The following is a 22962-nucleotide window of genomic DNA, read 5'->3' as shown; positions in this document are numbered from 1 at the left end:
GTACTTCGCCGAAGTTTTTGACTGAACTTGTGGTTTACTACCGCAACACATTCTAACACTAGAAGTCTAGGGCATGACAATAAAAGGGAAAACAAAGGTGGCAGCGGAGCATCAATTGTACAATACAGTAACCATCGGGATTTTATATTTATGATACTTTATTATAGATTAATCAAGACTAACAAAGTTTGGAGACGTCCTGAGCTGTACATGGGGCACATTTAAGTTTCACTTGGTGCATTACCAGCAAAAGTTGGGAACTGATGGAGACTGATGTTAATTAAACAATGCTCGGCTCAAAGTATCTGTATCCAGCAGTGAAGTCTTGTAGAACTCTGTTGTTTGCTCAGTCTGCTTGTAAATTGTCAGGAATTCTAACTGTAAGATTAGACAAAATTAAACAGGTATGTTAGATTGCAAGACCCGAGCTATTAGAAATAGATATAAAAGGCATCTCAATTCAACTTGACCCTAAATACAAGCGCAAATAAGGCCTAGTTCATTAATTCGGCACAGCTTACTGGGAAAGTGACACCAGGAAATGTAGGATTGTAGGAGTACAGCATGCTAGAACTGCACAAAAGGCAGCATTTAAGAACATGGGAGTAGTCAACAGTCTTAACTACTAATAATATGTCACCCTAGCTACAATTCAAGCTATACATAAAAAAAACAATGAGGAACAGGCCAAAGGGCACCAATTAACAAAAAGATATTTCAGCAACCAACGAAGATAATGAAATTAATGGCATCTTTATAGAAAATGTGCTTAGAGCAGGTACAATAGCAGGCTATAAGCCAACTATAAACATATTTTAAAGAGTTAAAGGAAGAGAGAGAAGAGCAGCGGGCTACAGATCTGTAGCCAGCTGCAGCACAGACTCCAAGACGTAATGTGTGTATGGCAGGTGGGACCAGGTATTAATAGTATAGTAAGCAACTGTTGTACTATGAATTAGCTATTACATTGGCTATAAATAATTTGGAGCTAGTAGTAGGCTATACTATTAAACTTGCTCTTATAGCAAAGTTACATGAACATTCTCCCTGTGGAAATTTGTTTACTATTTCCTCAAGCATAATGGAGACAAAATTAGCCAACCACTATCTTTGGGTCTGTTGCTACAAGATATTTTCTTCATTGTAATTTTATCCTTAAGCTGAAAAGCAGTGAATTCTGTATGAACTTAGATGATGGACTGTGTGCTTCATGGTTGGATTGAAACATTGTTTATAGACATTTTGATATGCACTTTACTGTGGTTTAAAGTTCACAAGATTTTGCATGCAGAATATCTCAGAATTTTTGGATTTCAATTGTTTGGATGTCCACCGTTAATTGTGGTAAAGTCCAATCTGATCCTTTTCAATATAAGGTCAACAACAGCTTTACCTAACCAGTTCAAGGTGGAAGAGGATTATTTGGAGCAAGATGATTATAAGTAGGGCTACTACTGGGGAGGATATGGGCAAGGAGGAATTACACCCATTTGAGTTTTGGGTATGGGGAGAGTAATACCCCGCTTTTCCCACTTTAACCGTACCCATTCAATCTGAGTAGAAGTAGAACTACGTTCCCAAATTTTTTAAGCTCACATTCACATTATAAAAGGTTGACAAATTAGGATGAATTTCGTAGGGGTGATCTATTATTATATAGAAGAGCAACCTTGTGCAACTTATGGGCCATTTATGTATGTGGGGGTCCACATATGTTTCTTGTCTTACCCATTGGGTAACACCCATTTTATTTGGGTATAGATAAGCTAATTTTGAAATTTGTATAGGTAAAGCTAGGTATGGATAGGCCTAATAAGAATTACTTGATATTTATCAGAAGTTCCTTGTTTGGACCTGTAAATGCAAGATAGTGGCAACACGCCAACACTACAGACAAGTATATTTTGTTTTATTTTTTTTTCAAAATATTAAAGATGATTGTAATCAGAATTGACAAAGGTTTTACTTGATCCACCATTCAGAAGGCATAAGATCCTTATCAGTCTAACCATCCTAGGAATGATAGCGATTTATATTTGAAACAAGAGTACAAGGGCCTTCACGGTTTATGAGTATTTAAAATAATATTAGGGCTCCTTGGAAATTAGGGATTTTACAGGATTTTTGAAGGAATTACTTCAGTTCCTGTAAAATTCCTTTGTTCCAAAGAGGCTAAGGAGCAAACTGTGTTCGGAAGGATAAATAAATAAATCTGCTGTGCTGAAAACACCTTCTTGTGGATGAAGCAACATGGATCATGGTAACTAGTGGCTAATGCAATAATGTACTTTTTGGCTGCATAACATTGCTGCATGCAACACCATAAATCAAGGCCCTAGTTATGGCACAACTTTGTAAACATCGATTCTACAGTACAGAAATTTTGTATTGGCACAAACAGGAATAACTGTTATACTGTCAAAAATTCAACTAAGCCAAACTGGTTCCCAAGGAACAAAATTTTATCATAGTTTGAGTTGCAGTATCAGTAATATTTAGGGTACTTTATTTTTTTATATTAGCAAATGATATTCTGCTGAAGACTATAAGATAGCTTAAGTGATCAAACTACAAACTGTCAGGATCACCAAATTGGAGAGGCATTAAATGTGTTGGACAAGAACCGCTGAATCAGAAGCATTCTTCGTTGGTGGAGGACATAATGAACTTCTGTACTTTCGTGTTCTAGATTCCATGCTTGGATATGGCTATTAGTGATCAATAATAATGTACATAGCTCAAATCTGAATAATTTCAACCGCAAAAGAGGGATCACATAACAAAGTATGCCCTCAACTGCACGGAGATTATATCAAGACAGAGCTGTTCTTATTTAGGACAATATGATATGCTGCAGAATATTTTAGCAATTACTATTGCTTTCAGCAACACATCAGGAATGAGACTATGACCTTTAAGCTTAAGGTCTTATAGAAAAAGATTTCCTGGAAATCCTGCAGGTTTGTGGCAATGTACTTCAATAGGTATCACTGCTTTATGAAATTGAAAAAAAATGCTTCTAAATATTGTAAATTTCATTTGAATTATAGCCGTTTGCTTTTACAGCATAGTAATAACAGATAATCGAGGGGAAAAAACAAAGAGTTAGTCAATACAGATTATTACATTAGGTACTGTGTTGTACTTGTACCCATTTCATTAAGTGAAAAGTTCGCAAACGAGTATCTGCGGCAGTAAATACTTATTTCCAAAATGTCATATAAACAAAATGTTTTTATGAGCACCGTGTTACATAACACCTAGTGTATGGATTCTCGGATTCTACACAAAAATAGCCAAATACCCATGCATTGCAATGGATTCAAAGATATATATGTATGATCATTTTTAAACTTGAAAAATTGTATATGATTCTCATTTTCTCAGGGAAAAAAGTATAAAGATTGTGCCAAAAGCAACTACTCCTATATGGCATTACATATTTACATGATTAGTATATACTAAACTTATTTTGCTACTAAAGTTGAAATTTAAATTGCCACAAGTATTAAAAATTGGGCCAAAAAAAAAGCACCAGACTAGAGTACTTTGTAGCCATGGAAGGCTGTATGAGTTGCAATACAGGTTGAGGTGTGCATGGCGTTGGTTAAAGGGCAATCCTTTAGTATGTTGGCGAATGAGTTCTCTTTGATACTTTACCTTTTTGTTTCTTACGCAAGCACATCTATCATGTATCATAAGCAAGAAAGAAGAAAAAAGGAACAGATGAAGGGAAAATGGCATAATTTGTGGCACGGTGATGTGCATGATTGATCAGGAATAGCCTTGTTATTTATATTTACCATCTCTCCATCAATTTAATTAACAAGCATGTTGTCCCATCAGGAACTTGTTAACTGAAGAATAGCTGTCACCGTACATGATGTTATGTTATCTTGATGTAAACTTTACAGACGGTAGTTTGTTTCACACCCCCTTCCATGTTGATAGAGTCAACCGTGGCATGTGGATGTAAAATGCATAATTTTCCTCGCATGTATTTATATAGAAAAAGAACAGCATAGAATGATTATGAGTTATATACGAGATCACCGCTAAATCCAGTCAACCATGAATGATCAGTAACGGTTAACATTCAGTATTCACTAACCACTAGAAGCCGTGTATCAATAATGAACACTTCGCAATGGTTATCAACTTTTCATTAATTATCCACCAGAATATGTGTATCGATAATGAACACTTCGCAATGATTACGATTCATTAACCACTAGAAGATACTACCTCCGTCCCAAATTAGATGTTGTTTTGACTTTTTGCTTGCAACGTTTGACCATTCGTCTTATTTAAAAAATTAGTGCAAATATTAAAAAAAAATGTCATACTTAAAGTACTTTTAATAATAAAGCAAGTCACAAACAAAATAAATAATAATTCCATAATCTTTTGAATACGACTAGTCGTCAAACGTTACAAACAAAAACTCAAAACGACAAGTATTTTGGGACGGAGGGAGTATATTTCAACTATGCATCTTCACACAAAAATTTTCTCGGGTATGAAACGCTGGGTATAATATCACACCGGTAGTTACTAGGTGGTCTGCAGGATGTAATGTTAACCGAAGTTCTGGATTTCTAATACTGAACTTAAGTTTAATTTCATTAGTTCAAATGAAAGAACAGGAGCACAGCGAGTCTCCAATGTACCAAACCTCAAAGTTCGTTGTGGCGCGAAGAAGTCCTTGTGGCCCCAAATAAGAGATCTTTGGCAATGACAAGCAACCCCTCCAAGTCCTTAGCTCCCACCTTGAGGCAATCCTTCAGCAGCTCCCCTTCCTCCACTTCCCACTTCACATCCATCACCACCTCTCGTAAAGGCCCCTAAACCACAACACAGATCTCCATAAACTGAACATTGCTGCAATTTGGATGCCAATGATTCATGAATCACGAGTACCAAGTCAAGTCATATACCTGCTCGGAGAAGGCAACAAGGAGACCGTTGAGGAGCTGCGCGGCCGCGTCGCGGACGTCCCCGTAATTGCGGCGCAGCCACTGGGCGGCGTCGGTGGCGGAATGCAGGCGCGAGACCTCCGCAGCAGCAGCGAGGAGGCGAGCAGCGGCGGTGGCGCAGGAGAGGCCGCACCCGGCAGCCGACGAGAAGGCGTAGTGGCGGAGGTAGTCCCAAGAGAGTGCCCACGCGCCGCGGGATGAGAAGAGGGAGAGATGGGAGGCGATCCTGCGCGCGCGGGACGCCGCAAAGTCGTCTCCACGGGCCGCGCGGGCGGCGGCGACGCGGTTGAGGAGGGAGCGGGAGAGGTTGAGGAGGGTGGCGACCTCGCGAAGCGGGACGCGGAGCGCGGAAGCACGAGGAGCCCCGCCGAGGAGGAGGAGGACGATGAGGAGGAGAGTGGGGGGGAGACGCGAACGTGTAGCTCGCCGGCGGCGAGGGGCTCCGGCTAGGGCCATTGGAAATCGGAGGTAGCGAGGGGCGAAGAGCCGAAGGGGAGGTTTTGGGCTGGAGAAAAGAATTATGGAAGTTAAGCTACTAGCCCATTCTTTTCATGGGCCTTACCGCCTTCGTAAGTGGATCTGAAGAAGGAATAAGTTCATCTTGACTCCCTTAACTAGTGATCGAATCTGATTCGTATCCTTAAATCACAATATCGGATATCTCGATCCCTCAACTATTACAACCGGTACAATTTGACTACCTTGACGATTTTGGAGGACAGTTTTGCTAACGTGACATCTACATGACAGTGTGTGACCTAATATGTGATGTTGACGTGGCGCTAGGATTGAAAACATATATGTGAAACCCATTTGTCATTTATACACACAAAAAAAAATGTAGGGCCCACTCTCTCCTTCTTCCTCCTCTCTCTCTCTCTCTCCCTTCTCTCTCTTTCTCGGCCATCTCTAGGCCAGACACCACGATGCCCCTAGCGACGTACAACACCCCTCCCACACTTGCACCGGTGCACCCGTCCCTCCGCCGCAGCGCCTCGCCGACCACGTGCCACGCGTCAGCTTCCGGCTCCGGTGGGCACGCACTCTCGAGTCACGCCGGTGAGCGCGTCGGCCCCGCGGCCGATGAGGAAGACATCCTGGCCTATCACACTGCGCGGGCATGCATGAACAAGAAGCCGTCGCAATGCAGCGGGGTCAGGGGCAACAGCAGCATGGCGACCTCGATCATGGGCACGGAGGCGTCGAATTAGAGCAGTGCTTGCACGATGCAACCGTCCTCGAAGATGGAGAGAGCGAGGAGGGAGGGGGTGGAGGTAGGCGTGGGCGCGACAGAGGTGGGGCATGGCAAAGCTGTGGACTGTGGTAGACCGCGGGGAGCGGAGGGAGGGAGGCGGGGGGGACACGGGCAAGGCACTCGACGTTGGGAAGGGTGGAGATTAGGGCTAGTGACCTATGTTACCTCGATACGGTGATACGGATACGGATACGCGATACGTCGATACAGGGATACGGCATTTTCAAAAAACAAGGATACGGGGATACGCTTATATATTTTTATATATATTAGAAATACAAAATATTAAGGATTTTTTTAAGAAAATAGCAATATAATACTAGTATTAGTGCAGTTGCAGTCCATTCCATGGCCATCCTCTCCAACTCTGCTATAGTTGACGAAGCGATTTAAGGCTCCCCCCAAAAAAAAATTTGTGTGTAATAAAGCGCAAGACTACAAATAGCATACAAAGCGCAAATTAATAGTTCAATCAACACAGTTGCTCTTGATGGATGTGCATCAACATTAGCAGCCGCACTACCCTTAGAATTGCTAGATGCACTAGCACAGACTGCACAGTAGCATTTGGAAGTTGGATCTAACAAAAACGATAGTCCTTGACTACTTATCCTAAAATAAAATAATAGAGGCATTGCAGATCAAGCAGATCAAGTAGTGAGGGAAACAAATAAAAAGCTGCATGGGTGCTTCGATGCAGCTGGTGCTGTCTTGCCTTGGGCGGTGACGGCCCTGGCCGGCTGCCACCCGGCCTCTAAACTCGTGGCGGAGATGCTGTGCGGCTGTGCATGTGTTGCAGAGCAGGTGCTGTGCTGCCGGGTGCGGCGACGACGCAGTTGCTACCCAACGTGTGGTGGCGACATCGAATCACTGCATCGGGATGGGAGACAACGAGACGGCGGCTCTGCATCGAATCACTGATATGTACGGGATACGTATCCGGACGTATCCGATACGTATCCCGTATCCGTCACGTATCTGAAACGGATACGCGGCCTAGAAGCCGTATCCAGGTAACGTAGCTAGTGACGAGGGACGACGCAGTGGTTGCGGGGTGGGGGCAAAGAATGGGGATGGCGATATGGCCAGTGGGGTCGGCTGGGATGCATGACTTGACGAGCCATGAGGCCGTTGCTACCGCCGCGCTCCAGCTCCCATGCTCACGCCGACACCGCTGCTCCGGCTCTCGCCCGCCCGCCACCGCCGCTCTGGATCCCCCTGGAGATGACCGAGAAACATAAAGAGAGAGAAGGGAGAGAGAGGGAGGAGGAATGAGATAGGGGATGGAAATGTGGGCCCCACATGTCAGTAGGGCTCTTTTTGTGTGAATGACAAATAGGTCCCACATATTGCAGACTAGATCAACAGTGCCACGTAGACGTCACGTCAGCAAAACCATCCTCCAAAACCGCTAAGGAAGTCAAATTGCAATGATTTTAATAGTTGGAGGATCGAGATATCCGGTATTATGGTTAAGGATACAAATCAGATTCGGTCGCTAATTATGGGAGTCAAAGTGAACTTATTCCTCACAAGAATGCTAAGCATTTTAGGACTTCTGACCTATATATCCCATTCATTAAGTGTTAACCCGTACAAAATATGTGTTTCTGTATACATACAAACACTTCGGTTTCCTTAAAAAAAAAAGATAACACTACTGTTTGCCAAGCATATGCTTTGATTTGTTGTCAAACTCTGCTGCTCTGTTAAACTGGACTATTTATAGGTTGGATGTGGCACATGTCCATAGTTACGACCTAGTAAGAAATTCCCTATGAAACCAAGGTCGTTTTGATCTCGGACTCTCAACTACAAAGCGAGTAGTTTCACGATGTGTATTGTCTGTTTTGAAAAGGATTGCACGGAGCGTATGCAAGTAGACTTCGAGCAAGGCGTGCTTACCATAGATTGGCCTGACACCTCCTAGATTTATCTGCACAACTCCATCTAGGTTTGACAACCTTCTTGTCAAAGATAGGTGATAGGCACTGCTAAGTGACGAGGGACCAGCGGCCATATCACTCTGAGTGACTCCTCCATGTTTTTATCCACTGAACAATGCCCGGTGATCAGCCCGGATAATAGATAGAGAGCCTTCGTATCGGGTCAACTATACATAGACACGCATGCCAGTATGGCACATATAGAAGGAGACGACGAACCGGTCGGTTTCCATCTATCCAAACACCGATCAGCCAAACCAAACCGTCTCCGATCGTAGCTTTGCGAGCGTGCGGCGTGCCTGACGCTGGACAAAAAGGGCGATGTGGACGCCCAAAGAGAAGTATGTGCAATAGGAGACGCCGAGACGTACGTGCTCGGCGTCGAGCCATCGTATTCGTATTCCAATACGGCCGATGCAACCAATCGTCACAGCATCAATCGGTACTCAGTTCCCCTTCGAACAAGGCACTGCATGCCTGATGATGATTCTCTTCGCTCTTTCAGTCCTTCTGATGAGAACACTCACGCTGTCACGCAGGCATCAAACTAGTGGATGGTGAATACATGTGTGCGTTGCAGTGTCAGAAAACTGTAGTAGTGTATGCTTGGTCCAATCCAGCCTTAGAGATTTTCCCAAGTATAGGTTCACCACTACTCCAAGTTGCAAGCAATGAACGAGATAGGGAGCACTAGAAACGCGGGTAAAAAAAAGGTTTAGAAAATGAAAGATACTCTCGTATCATGTCAGCCCCGGAGGATCAGTCATTCAGATTCCACTGTCCATTTCTGATTTCTCTGCTTCCCCGTCCTATACATACTATGTAACATATCTTTTCGATATATTATCTATCACCTAATCGGCAGCACTTGCAATGTACTACTATATAAACACCTACTGTAATCGGCAGCACTTGCTTTGTGTACTATATAAACACCTGAAGTCCTACTCCTAAGTCCTAACCAAGCGGCCTATCAGCCAAATTACAGAGCAGGATACGGGCATCTTCAGAAGAAGACGATGGGAGGGTCAATGGCCACGTCGAGCCTTCTGTTCCTCCTTGTTCTCTCTTCCTTCTCCACAGCCTCAGCTGCCTTCACCAAGCCACGCCAGGTAATCGATCGTCAGTTCATTTCTCCGGTCCGGCTATGATGGCGCCGTAGTCTCCAGTCTCCGGCCTCCTACTTTCCATGAACTGAATAGACGAACTCCTCTTTCATCTCGCCATTGCCAATAGGTGTACGTGGTGTACCTGGGCGAGCATGCCGGAGCGAAGGTAGAGGAAGAAATCCTCGCCGGTCACCATGGCCTCCTGCTCTCCGTCAAGGGCAGGTAAACAATAATGCAATAAATCAATTATACAAAAACCATCATTGACATCTAATTATGCGCTTCTCCTGTAGCTCCATCAGCTGTCTGATGTGAGATTGACGGATTATACTTGCTTCGATTAAAAGTCAGTAACTAAACTAATCATGCAACACGCTCTCTGTCCATCGAACAGTGAGGAGGAGGCACGGGCGTCGCTGTTGTACAGCTACAAGCACAGCCTGAATGGCTTCGCGGCCCTTCTCTCCGAGGAAGAGGCCACAGCGCTGTCAGGTACGTACATGTCACACGCACAGTGACACGCAGAGATGATGAGAACAATTCGAATGCTGACTGTACATGTATGTAATACAGTAATAGTACAAATGATGAAATGAATGCTTTGTGTTTTATTCAGGAGTGGCTAAAACAATCAATTACATGTGGCCTGCAAGTGATAGATTGTATCTTTGTGCTCGTACTCATGCTTGATTAGTGCTGTGTGTGCAGCGAGGACAGAGGTGGTGTCTGCCTTTCCGAGTAACGGGAGATGGAGCCCGCACACCACGAGGTCTTGGGAGTTTGTGGGGTTGGAGGAAGGGGTGCGAGGTCCGGACGACACCGGCCGGCTGCCGCCCGGCGACAAAGCCGGCGGCGAGGATGTCATCGTGGGCGTGTTGGACTCCGGTGAGTAGTCCGATGTATGTCTATCTATCAATTAAATCATACATATTTCGTCGATTTGACTAATATGATAAAGCATATATCCGGTTAGATATAGAGACCGGGTAAAAATACCATTCTCTAAAAAAATATAAAAAAATTGTTTGCTGTGTGTTAGGGCATCCGCAATGGTTATTTATAGGCTCTCTACAAGAGATTCATGTCAGCATATTTTCCTACTTGGAAGAGATTAAATGAAGAGAGAGAGCAAATCTATCTATTAACCTGGAGATAGTCTATATAGAAAAACGAGACAATAGATTAGAAAGCTATAGATACCCATATAGACATACTATTGAGGTGATTTACTATTAATCTAGTCTATTGCTGAGATGTACATATTTTATAGAGAACACCTTACTTTATCATTACGGGTGCTCTTACTACATCTTGCATTGCTTTTCTATTAACATGGGGGGACATGCATAAGAAAAGGAGGCTATCATTGGGTAACATTGATATGGATGTGCATGAAAAGTGATTTTTTTTTTACAGGGATTTGGCCGGAGTCGAGGAGCTTCGGCGACGAAGGTTTAGGACCAGTGCCGGCTCGGTGGAAAGGGGTGTGCCAAGGAGGGGATTCCTTCTCTCCCTCTTCCTGCAACAGGTCAGCTAGCTAAAACATAGTAGTATTATTGTTTTCATCGATTCCGTCTTTAAAATACAAAAAAAAAGATTAAACATAATCCAATCCGATCCCTAAACATGTTATCTTTATATCGATACGATCGAATACAACTTCGACCACTGATTCCTATTTCAAAATGTTTGGAAAAACAAGATAAATCATGCTGTGATCCAGCCATCCAGGACCAGCATACACTTCCAAACGAAAACCCAAGGCTGTGTGGGCCACGCAGGAGCAAGTCTCCAGCTTGGCATCTTCTCGAGTCACTGCAGATTGTCATTGACCCCTACCCATGCATGCAACGAGACAAACAACGGGACGGCACCGAGACGTGACCTTAGCATACGTACAAACCTCTGCAGCAGAGTAGGTTTTCCTCTGAAGCAACTGCACGAATCAGAACATGGTAGGTGGTGACCCCGTGACACCTTCCTAGCACCGTGCCCCAAACGAGATCCCTGTCAAATGTTCCTCCCTCGGCATCAGCGAGCTCTGCAGATCGACCTAAGATTCATGCGCAGTTCACATTTGTTTAATCAAACTAAGGGTATGTTTAGTTCACATCAAAATTAGAAGTTCAGATAAAATTAAAACGATGTGATAGAAAAATTGGAAGTTTAGGTGTGTAGAAAAATTTTGATGTGATAGAAAAGTTGAAAGTTTAAAGAATTGGAACTAAACTTCGCCTAATACTAATCCGTAGGTTAGACAATGTAGATGTGGTAAAACGACCTGATTCTGATTGGCGCCAACGTACGTACTGTACATGCGTGTGTACGCAGGAAGATCATCGGTGCGAGGTACTACGTCAAGGCGTACGAGGCCAGGTACGGCGCGGTGAACACCACGAACGCGTACCGCTCGCCGCGCGACCACGACGGCCACGGCACGCACACCGCGTCCACCGTCGCGGGGCGCACGGTGCCCGGCGTGGCGGCGCTCGGCGGGTTCGCGCCGGGCACGGCCTCGGGCGGGGCGCCGCTGGCCCGCGTGGCCGTCTACAAGGTGTGCTGGCCCATCCCGGGGCCCAACCCCAACATCGAGAACACCTGCTTTGAGGCCGACATGCTCGCCGCCATCGACGACGCGGTCGGCGACGGCGTCGACGTGATGAGCGTCTCCATCGGGTCCACGGGGAAGCCGCTGCCGTTCGCGGAGGACGGCATCGCGGTGGGCGCGCTGCACGCCGCGATGCGCGGCGTGGTGCTCGTGTGCAGCGGCGGGAACTCCGGCCCCAAGCCGGCCACCGTGTCGAACCTCGCCCCGTGGATGCTCACGGTCGCCGCGAGCAGCATCGACCGCGCGTTCATCTCGCCGATCAAGCTCGGCAACGGCATGGTGATCATGGTAATAAACACCACGCTACAAATTTCCTTACCTGCTAAACGCAACATCGACCGTACTATTCGTGGCACGTCCACCAACAAATATTTGTCTTGTTCATCTGTCCTGACTTGTTCTTTTTGTTGTACGTGCGTGTCAGGGTCAAACTGTGACGCCGTACCAGCTACCAGGCAACAAGCCGTATCCGTTGGTTTATGCAGCAGACGCCGTTGTCCCCGGCACTCCCGCTAACGTTTCCAAGTACAGCAACTCACAACCAACTGAATTAGTAACACATTTTCTGAAATCCAATGTGATCTTACTGTTTTCTACGATATGGTTGCAGCCAATGCCTGCCGAAATCGCTGGCGCCGGAGAAGGTGCGGGGCAAGATCGTCGTGTGCTTGAGGGGTACTGGCTTGAGGGTGGAGAAGGGCCTGGAGGTGAAGCTGGCGGGCGGCGCGGCCATTATCCTCGGCAACCCGCCGGCGTTCGGAGGCGAGGTCCCCGTCGACGCGCATGTGCTCCCGGGCACCGCAGTCTCCTCGGTCGACGTTAACGCCATCATCCGCTACATCAACTCCAGCTCGAGCCCGACAGCGGTGCTGGATCCCTCGAGGACCGTCGTGGACGTCAAGCCGTCGCCGGTGATGGCGCAGTTCTCGTCGCGCGGCCCCAACGTGAATGAGCCCAACATTCTCAAGGTGCATCTCGATCGTTTCAATGCCCGTGTCGGATTACGGCAAACATTGACTATGAGCTGATGCTAGCCTGTGTATTACGCAGCCTGACGTTACGGCCCCGGGGCTGAACATCCTGGCGGCGTGGAGCGAGGCATCGTCGCCGACGAAGCTCGACGGCGACAACCGCGTCGTCAAGTACAACATCATGTCGGGGACATCCATGTCGTGCCCGCACGTCTCCGCCACCGCCGTCCTCCTCAAGTCCGCCCACCCGGGCTGGAGCTCCGCCGCGATCCGATCGGCCATCATGACCACCGGTGACGTCTCGTCCTGACTAGTACAATTCAACTTTCCCCGTTCATCGCTCACCGGCGTTATAACCCATTTGCACGTACATATGTATCGATTCGATTCGCAGCCACAACGAGCAACGCGGAGGGCGGCCCAATGATGGATGCGGACGGGACGGTCGCGGGGCCCATTGACTACGGCTCGGGCCACATCAGGCCCAAGCACGCGCTGGACCCGGGCCTCGTCTACGACGCGTCGTACCAGGACTACCTCCTCTTCGCGTGCGCCAGCGGCGGCGCGCAGCTCGACCACTCCCTCCCCTGCCCGGCGACCCCGCCGCCGCCGTACCAGCTCAACCACCCGTCCCTGGCCATCCACGGCCTCAACGGATCCGTCACCGTGCAGCGGACGGTGACCAACGTCGGCCAGGGCAGCGCCCGCTACAGCGTCGCCGTGGTCGAGCCGATGGGGGTCTCGGTGAAGGTGTCTCCGAGGAGCCTCAGCTTCGCGCGCACCGGCGAGAAGAAGTCGTTCAGGATAAAGATCGAGGCCACCAAAGGGAGAGGCGGTTGGCGTGTAAACGGGCAGTTCGTGGCGGGATCGTATACGTGGAGCGACGGTGTCCATGTTGTGAGGAGCCCTCTTGTCGTTCTTGTCGCGTGATTCATTCTTAGGTTAGATTGATTACTCTTTACTGCTTAGGATGCATTGCTTGAAAGAAGTGAAATCTAGCCGAAAGCCTGGAAGGCTGGAACCATGTTGTGGCAGATAAATTCAGCGAAAAGAAAGCGAACACGACTTATATATATTCTTCCCTCTTTGATAGGATCCGTAGTATACGTTGTGTCGTTGTCTGCAAAGTGCAAACTTAAGTGTTCAGAGCAAAATTCCATGTCCCACAAAATCCTTGTAAAACTAATCCGCTCCAAATTTGACATAACATTGTTGTCTAACAATCATTCAACGTCAATCCTTACCCATATCCTTATCCAAAACGCAGTAATACCGTCTCATTCCTCGCTCGGTGCCTGTGGCGTGCAGATTACCACAGGCTGAGCGCGCCAATCCGCCATTTGCCCTGTCCCCTCGTCCAAGCTGCAACAAGCGTTACAGGTGTATGATCCACGGCGGTAGCGTAGGCCATCACGACACCGTGCGCGTTGAATCGCTGCCACGGTAGAATCCCGTCGACGCGGGACACGTAGCTACTTACAGAACAGGATCGCAGGATATTCGATCGATGAGTTCATCTGTACGGACCGTCGGGTAGCTAGGTTTGTCCGTTCGCGAGTAATAAGACGCTGAAAATTCATCGGCTGCTTTGGTGTAACTTGGTTCTTGTCTACATAAAGTACTCGAAAACGACGGCACGCGTGATGCATGCACGTTTCGCGTTTGCGTTAATGACAGAGGATTTGTTTGACATGTTTATCCAGAACCTACAGTTCCCTTGATCAGTGGTTTGCTGAACATTGATCGCCAGACTTAATTAGTATGCTCCCTGCATATGCCCCATTATCAGATCTTTTAATTTCAGTCGTTCCCACAAGACCAGATGATCACTAGGGATCAGTACTGATCAAATGATCTGACACAATCTGAATTCATGAACAGGGTTATACAATGTAACCACGAAATGGAGGGGCGTGTCATGCAAGAGAGGATAATCAAACAAAAGCATTTTCAGCAGAAGCATGCACTTCCGTGTGTCGATCTATGGATGCACGTATGCCCTGACGGATAAGCCTATTAACGTACGTGCAGAAGCTTAAAAATCTCGACACCGGCCCATCGAGTCAAGCAACGTGACACAACACTTTTGCTTTTGCTTTTCAGTCTGAGACATCGACGTGTTTAGCTCCCATCCCTAACTTAAACCCGTTTATGTACGTTAAGTTCGTTATGGGCAGGCGAGTGTGAACTGTATGGTTGATGGTTCTTGTCATAATCAAACTGCTCATTAGAAAGTTGCGTGTTTGGCATGCTACAAGTAGCAGTTATAGATCTAGCTGTGTTATGCAACCTATCTGACCTGCAGCTGGCGCCTGTTGCTTGGTTACTCATAATTAACTGTCGTTGTACGTCCGTATGACACGCCACTGAAATCATTTTATTAGGTTGCATATAAATAGTAAATAAACAATTTTGCCTCCCTTATTCTAAGGAGAGTTTAACACATTAATAATGGAGATGAGACGATTTCAGCTGTAGATTTTTTTTCCCTTTCAATACCGGTCCCTTTGTCAGTTATAAGCTATACATATCGATCGACCCTAGGCCATAGCTGAAAGACTGAAAGCACCACGCTAGCAAAAGCTCTCATTTCGGTCGGTGAAGTGAACTTTGGCATGAAAACCGTGCACAGTACACTCGTGCCAGACATCGAATAGGCTTATAGCCATGTGCAATTTTCCAAACAAGGGATACCTAGCTTCCTCTAACCAATCCGCGCATCTAAAGAATACCAGTTAGGTCACAGTTTTGGCGGTTGAGTGCAACACATGACATTTTCTTTGGGGGGGCCAATATGGGAGTGTGTAGTTGTGCACGCACCACGCAGTGCCGCGCGTGCAAATCCTTCTCTCGAGGCGTCTGCATCAGTGTGCATCATCATAACGTGCATATGCAGCGCAGATGCATATATATACACGTGGGAATACGGTGTAATCACGAAATCAAACACTTCGGATCAGATCACTAAACCAATCATCAGCTAACATCGCGGGAGCAGGAGTGTACTGGCTTTCTTTGCGTTACGACAAACACATGGGATCTCAACAAGGCACACGAGATTATTGATTTATCTTTCAATTAATTAAGCACCTTGGTAGCACGCGCGGTTCAGTAAACTTGCGCCGTTATGCAACCAAACAATAGAGGCGACGAAGCGATAAAAAACTAAGAGCGTCTGAACCTGAACCGTACCGAAAGCCAATGCCAATCGGCTACTTTTTGCAATAGTTTTTGGTTCAGAAAGCAAAATGATTCGCATTAGTTGGCGATGAATTAGCGCAAAGGCATTTGATCTAAGCTGAGTTAGGGGTTAATCTCTCCAGCCTGATCAATGGAATTATTCCTTCCCTTCCCCGTCAAAGCTCAAAGCCGCATACTTCTCTGTCACACAAAGCGGTGCAGCTCCACACGGCACCTGCCTACCTAGGGCGCCTATGGGCAGGATAGCTTGGTTGCCCCGCTCGCCGCGCCAGCTCGCTCTCGCGCCGTCTCCTATAAATCTCTCGCCTCGCCGCACCAGCTGCGGCGAAAGGTTGGCTAGAGATTTCGACAGGCGCGCGTGCGATAGTTTGTCGCATCTGTTTCCGCTCCTGCTCATAGCGCTGATACTAGCTGCTTGTAACCGCGGAGTGATCGATCGGCGAGCGATATGGCGGCGTCGCAGCGGAGCGTGGCCGTGTCGGCGAAATGCGCCGCCGCGTCGTGGGCGGAGGAGCGGCGTCCGTTCACGGACCCGATCGAGATCCCGGCGCCCTCGGGCGCGGCGACGGCGAGGCGGGAGGACACGGAGTACGGGGAGGGTGACTACGGCGGCAGCGGCAGCGGCTGCGGCGGCGAGGTGGTGCCGCCGCACGTGCTGCTGGCGCGGCGCAGGGCGGCGTTCTCGATGTGCTCGGGGCAGGGGCGGACGCTCAAGGGCCGGGACCTCCGCCGCGTGCGCGACTCCGTCCTCCGCATGACCGGCTTCATCGAGAGCTAGCGCGCCGCGCGGGCGGCGGGCGGCCATGCGCGCGCGCGCGAGACTTGGCCTGGCCGAAATGGTCACGCGACCAGATTAATTAGTTGGTTTATTATGTCATATCTGCGAGACATTTTCCTCGATGACATTTTGTAAAATTGGTTCGAAATGTGAGGTGAATATATATATGTCTGTTGATGGCTGCAAACGTATCGATGAGACTAACGAATGATTGTCAAAAAATATAATGCAAGTTGTGGTTAATTACGGGGTAATTTGTACCCGCGTACGTGTACACGTTGCTGACTTGCTGCTGATTCAGTAACTGTGACTCGCATGATGTAGTTCAGGAATGACGCATTCAGACAGCCAAGATATCTATGGGCACTTGGGCAGTAATAACTTCTAGCCCTCCCCAACTATTATTAAATCACGACACGCAAAATATATGACTGGTCGCTCACTCACTCGAGCTGTGTGTACATATTACTAGTACTACTTAATACGTGCTTATCCTCTCCTAATTCTAGTTACACCCCAAGCAAGAAGATGCTACGCATTGAGCAGCAGCAGCTGGACAAAGAGGAATTCCAAGAGGCAGATATCCTATGGCCAGATGCAGCACAAGACCTGGATTTTCCCCAGATGTACTACTCTCTCGTCGACGCCGACGAGGACGACGACGAGCACCGCTCCGTGAAGCAGCATGGCAACCGGCAGAAAGCTTCTTCCCCTATCGACATCCCCGCCCGGAAGGTCAGCTCTGCCGGTGCGAAAGGCGCGAGAGCACCGGCGGGATTCAGCAAATTCGGCCAGACCCTCGCCGGCGCCGGTGGCGGAAGCTTCTTCGTTGGCAGTCATGTCTTCGTGCCGCCGCATGTCATCGTTGATCACCGGAGGGCCAAGAGAGAGAAGGCGATGATGATGCTCGTCGTGCCGAAGGGGAGGGCGAGGAAGATGGTGATGCGTGAGTAGTGCTGAAAATTTTGAGGGAAATGTTCGTTTCGCTCTGAACAGTTTTTGAGTTCGTTTTGTTTGAATTGATGAATTCACGTGGGTGCAACCAAGTTAGTGTAATGTTTGTTCTTTCCGTGATGCATGTATCCATTGTCAAATAGTGACTGAACATTGCAGAGGAAGAACGAGCGATGAAGGTGAAAACGCAGTTTTTTCCGTGCTGTAAAATGCAGTTCAGATCAGCTATTTTTCCTGGTTTCTTTTGCAAATTCTTTTTGGACTCATCCTATTAATTCAAAAGTTAAATGAATTCCAAAAGCATCGCTCCGCTTGGATTATTGCTTCAGGATTTGTGGTGCTTTTAAGCAAAGAGCTTAATTAACATTGTATGACGTATTCAAATCTACTCCCACCGTTCTAATTTGATCGTCGTATTGCAAAAAACTGAAAAATCCCTTTTATCGTCGTATTTGCTTAAAACAGAGTATCTGCTTACATCTTTCCTTTTATCTCATTTCTGTGAAGTTAATGAGATATAAACGTGGAGTAGTATATTTTTGTAAATAAGTTTATGTGGTCCCTACCTTCCTCCTTAGAAAAGTTGTTTAGTTCAATTTTATTTTTGCATAAGTTTAGTACAGAAAGCAAAATATTGACGCTCATATAAATATTTTGAAGTCATCTATTTTGAAGCCGGCTGTTTCTGTTCCTAACATTATCGTGTTATAATTCTATTAAGTAGGTGTACTTTCAGGTTAATGTCCGTGAGAATTTTATATAAAAATATGACAAAGTTACATCCAAGAAAGTTTCTCTGTTGGTTACGGACACGAAGACCAACATAAAAAAAAGAGTAAATGCTTGAAAAATTACCAGTACAATTTAAGTACCAAAACTACCAAGAACAAGTAGGGTTGAAATCTCTTCTCTCAAAAAGTTAAAAGAGTACTAACTTATGCATCAACAAGGAATTAATATATTGAGTAAATTTTGCAAATCTACACATACTTTGATAAAAATTATCACGAAACTACAAATTTAAGAATATATGGGCGCCCGACACCAGTAGAAAAAATCGGCCGCCTCGGGCGCCCGCGCCTCACTCGCATGCCGTCGCCTCCAGCTCACACGCCGCCTCACCTTAGCATATACGCCGTTGCAACAAATCACCCACATATTTTGGAAACTCTATATTAAGGGAATTCGTTTTATTTTTTATTCTATAAAAAATGTTTCATCTAGTGCACTCATAATGTTTCACTATGTATAGATCTAATGTTACAGTGAACCAAAATATTCTTTTGCAACAAATCACCCACATATTTTAGAAACCCTATACTAAGGGAATACATTTCATTTTTTTCCACCAAAAATATTTCACCTAGTGCACTTACAATGTTTCACTATGTAGAGAGATCTAATGTTGCAGTGAACTGAAACATTATTTCTCTATTTGCTGAAACATTGTTTTTATATAAGGTGAAACAACGCCCGATTTAAACGATTGAAACATTTTCGATCTACTTAGTGAAACAATTCCGATATACTTGGTGGAACATCGTGCAACATTTAAAAATAATTCAATAATAAGCTAAAAAATTCGTCGGAATATATCCATGTGTAGTCTTGTTTTGAAGATTTAATTGCAATGAATTTAATGGTGTAATCGGATCATGATTTGGATAAATAATTTAAGAGAAAAAAATAGTTAAAAGTGTTTTTGCACGCATGCGTCATGCTAATATCAGCGCTCGATTTTTCCCCCTCCCCATCGGGCGACCGATTCTAAGTTGCCTCCCACAATCCTCTGGGATCCTAATTTTAACCACTCATATCCGCTACCATCCTTCTTCTATTGCCTCTGCCTCCAGTAAATTTAGGCCCCCTTCTTTTCCGTTTCCGTTGGTGCGACGCCCCTTCCTCACGCATCACTCGTTTCCCATCGACGATCGAGCGAGCGTGCGTGCGTGCGGTGCGAGCCCGTTCCGTTCCGTTCCTTGCGATGAGAGGTTTTAAAAGGGAGAATGCCAGCGATCGGTGGACCGGTGGGGGGAGAAAAAATCGAGCGCTCCCCCCCCCACGCGCGTGACACGTGACGCCTGGGCCCCACCATGGTCTCTGCCCCCACCTGCCACGTGTCTTCACAAAAAAATGTTTCACTATGTATAGATCTAATGTTTGTAGTGAATTGAAACATTCTTTTGCAACAAATCACCCATATATTTTAGAAACCCTCTATTAAGGGAATTCGTTTCATTTTTTGTTCCACAAAAAATATTTCACCTAGTGTATTCATAATGTTTCACTATTTATAGATCTAATGTTGTAGTGAATTGAAACATTCTTTTGTAACAAATCACCCACATATTTTTGAAAATGCTCTATTAAGGGAATTCGTTTCATTTTTTGTTCCACCAAAAATATTTCACCTAGTGTACTTATAATATTTCACTATGTATGGATCAAATGTTGCAGTGAAGTGAAACATTATTTCGCTATTTGCTAAAACATTATTTTTATATAAGGTAAAACAACGTCTGGTTTAAACGATTGAAACATTTTCGATCTACTTAGTGAAACAACACCGATATACCTGGTGGAACATCGTGCGACATTTAAAAATAATTCAATAATAAGCTAAAAAAAATTTCAACAGAATATATCCATGTGTGGTCTTGTTTTAAAGATTCAATTGTAACGAATTTAATGGTGCAAGCGGATCATGATTTGGATAAATAATTTAAGAGAAAAAATAGTTTAAAATGTTTTTCTTGCATGCGTCATGCTGACGTCAGCGCCCGATTTTTCCCCCAAACCATCGGGCGCCTGAATCTAAGTTTCCTCTTAAACGTGGAGTAGTATATTTTTGTAAATAAGTTCACGTGGCCCCTACCTTCCTCCTCAGAAAAGTTGTTTAGTTCAATTTTATTTTTTCATAAGTTTGGTACGGAAAACAAAGACTGATGCTCATATAAATATTTTGAAGCCAGCTGTTTCTGTTCCTAACATATCATGCTATAATTCTATTAAGTAGGTATACTTTCAGGTTAACTAGCTGGGTGGCCCGAGTAATTGCGCGGCTAGTATTCATATAAAATTATCTATTTTTAATCTCGTCATGCGTTCTAGATGGTCGTTTCTTTTATTAGTCTTTATTTTCTATTACGAATTTTCGCTATTTATAAATTGTATTCCTTGTTGAACTCTTATTTTTCTTTTATAATTTCAGAATTCATTTTATTTTTTATTTTGAATTTTAATTAATCTCGTATTGTGTTTTATATGATTATTCTTTTAATATTTATTATTTTTTATTTCTAATTTCAGTTGTTTCAAAATTGCATACTTATTTGAACTCTCTTTTTTATATTTCTAGTTTTGGATTTTATTTTATTTTTTATTCCGAATTTTTTTAATATCGTATTGTGTTCTTATACTTTCAATATTGCTTATTTTAATTTCGAATTTCAGTTATTTTTAAATTGAATTTTTACTTGAACTTTTCTTTTCTTTTTTTATAATTTCAGAATTTATTTTATTTTTATTCAGAATTTTAATTAATCTCGTATTTGGTTCTTATCTGGACTCTTCTTTCGATATTGCTTATTTTTAATTCCGAATTTTAGATATTTCTAAATTGTATTCCTTTATGTACTCTCTTTTCTTTTTTCGATTAAGGTGGGAATTTCTAGCCTCCACGAACGTGATGTCTTCTTTCAAGGCTATTTTAATAATATAATAGATAGATAGATATATCAATGGTTTAGATATATCACCTAGTGGGCGGCCCGCGCAATTGCGCAGCTAGTATCAATTTAAAATTATCTATTTTTTACACATGATTTTATTTAAAATTATCATTCCCATGATTCTAATAATTTTATAGTTTTTAAAAGCCACGTCAGTCGCTACCCCTTACTCCTTTGTTACTTTTTATTTGCTTACTCGATCTACCATTATTTCTATTCATCCTCTCTAGAACTTTAAAAATTAGGTCTTATAGCTTTTAGAGTTCATTGTTTTGTTGGGTTTCGTTTTCATAATTTTTAGAAGTATCATCAAACATCTCCAATTTACTACTCTACGGCATGTCCGCTACCACATCTCTTTATTATCATTGAGATTTTAGAAATCGAACATAAGTACATAACTATTGTTTGTGTTCTTTTTTACTTTCTATAAGTCTCGCCAAATCGTTAGTGGCTTTGACACTATACTCCTCTACAGCCCGCCTGCTGCCTCACCTCCATATTGTCATTGAAATTTTAAAAATCGAACATAATTATTATTAGAGTTTATTTTTACTCTCCATAAGTCCCGCCAACCGTCGTGACCATGTTACTTAACGGCATGCCTGTCGTCACTCCTCTTGATCAGCATTGGGATTCTATTTGGGGTTTTGTTTATAGTTTTTAGATATTCCATCAACCGCCAGCACTCTACTCCTTTACAGGCCTATTGCTTCTCCGCTCTTCACTGTCATTTGTCATCGTTGTGTTCTATTAAGTAAAATCCCTTATGATCGTCGTATTTGCTTAAAACAGAGTATCTGTTTACATCTCTCCTTGAGATATAAACGTGTAGTAGTATTTTTTTTTCTGTGAAGGTAATGAGATATAAACGTGTAGTAGTATATTTTTGTAAATAAGTTTATGTGGCCCCTCCCTTCCTCCTCAGAAAAGTTATTTAGTTTAATTTTATTTTTCATAAGTTTGGTACAAAAGCAAAGACTGACGCTCATATAAATATTCACGTCATCTATTTTGAAGTCAGTTGTTGGTTAATGTCCGTGAGAATTTCATACAAAAATAAGAGAAGGTCATCCAAGAAAGTTTCTCTGTTGGTGTTGGTTATGGACACGAAGACCAACATAAAAAAAGAGTAGAAGTTTGAAAAATTACCAGTACAATTTTAGTACCAAAACTAAGTAGGGTTAAAATCCCTTCTGTCAAAAAGTTAAGAGTAGTAACTTATGCATCAACAAGGAATTAATATATTGAGTAAATTTTGCAAAACTACATATACTTTGATAAAATTATCACTAAACTACAAATTTAAGAATATATTTATCAAAAAATTATAGATTTAAATCATTATATCTCAAAACTACAAATTTGATGTCATGTTTTTTTTCACAAAACTACAGATGGATGATCGATTTTCTTGCAAAACTATACATTTT

At 44.2% G+C, this 22962-nt stretch overlaps 3 protein-coding genes and 1 pseudogene across 5 annotated transcripts; 2 read left to right on the top strand and 2 right to left on the bottom strand.

Annotated features, from left to right (window-relative positions):
- Positions 1-140: 140 nt before the first annotated feature.
- LOC4323917 (uncharacterized) lies at positions 141-5464 on the bottom strand. 3 transcript variants are annotated; one of them, XR_001542615.3, is made up of 4 exons: positions 4938-5464; positions 4676-4844; positions 522-573; positions 141-378 (listed from the first exon to the last, which is right to left on the bottom strand). XR_001542615.3 is itself a non-coding variant. In XM_015766513.3 (3 exons), exons 1-2 carry the CDS (start codon positions 5430-5432, stop codon positions 4677-4679), a joined length of 663 nt encoding a protein of 220 aa, XP_015621999.1. In that variant the 5' UTR covers positions 5433-5464; the 3' UTR covers positions 141-374; positions 4671-4676. The 3 variants fall into 3 exon arrangements, 2 of the variants coding, with proteins under 2 accessions (XP_015621999.1, XP_066159683.1); XM_015766513.3 differs by lacking the exon at positions 522-573 and having other exon boundaries at positions 141-374; positions 4671-4844; XM_066303586.1 differs by lacking the exon at positions 522-573.
- Positions 5465-5672: 208 nt separating this feature from the next.
- Positions 5673-8251, bottom strand: LOC136355488 (F-box/kelch-repeat protein At5g26960-like; annotated as a pseudogene).
- An 834-nt stretch (positions 8252-9085) lies between these two features.
- On the top strand, positions 9086-13940 carry LOC4323916 (subtilisin-like protease SBT5.6). Its single transcript, XM_015766510.3, has 10 exons — positions 9086-9289; positions 9414-9508; positions 9681-9778; positions 9995-10171; positions 10703-10814; positions 11618-12182; positions 12319-12419; positions 12505-12862; positions 12945-13158; positions 13260-13940. Exons 1-10 carry the CDS (start codon positions 9197-9199, stop codon positions 13793-13795), a joined length of 2349 nt encoding a protein of 782 aa, XP_015621996.1. The 5' UTR covers positions 9086-9196; the 3' UTR covers positions 13796-13940.
- Positions 13941-16392: 2452 nt separating this feature from the next.
- LOC9272673 (protein S40-1) lies at positions 16393-17031 on the top strand. The gene has a single exon (XM_015778875.3). The coding sequence runs from the start codon at positions 16515-16517 to the stop codon at positions 16842-16844; it is 330 nt and encodes a 109-aa protein (XP_015634361.1). The 5' UTR covers positions 16393-16514; the 3' UTR covers positions 16845-17031.
- Positions 17032-22962: the final 5931 nt, after the last annotated feature.

The sequence above is a fragment of the Oryza sativa genome, chromosome 1 (assembly GCF_034140825.1).
Source record: "Oryza sativa Japonica Group chromosome 1, ASM3414082v1".
In the NCBI taxonomy this organism is placed as follows: domain Eukaryota; kingdom Viridiplantae; phylum Streptophyta; class Magnoliopsida; order Poales; family Poaceae; genus Oryza; species Oryza sativa.
The sequence above is the reverse complement of the archived record's forward strand: the minus strand, read 5'-3'. Positions and strand labels throughout refer to the sequence as shown.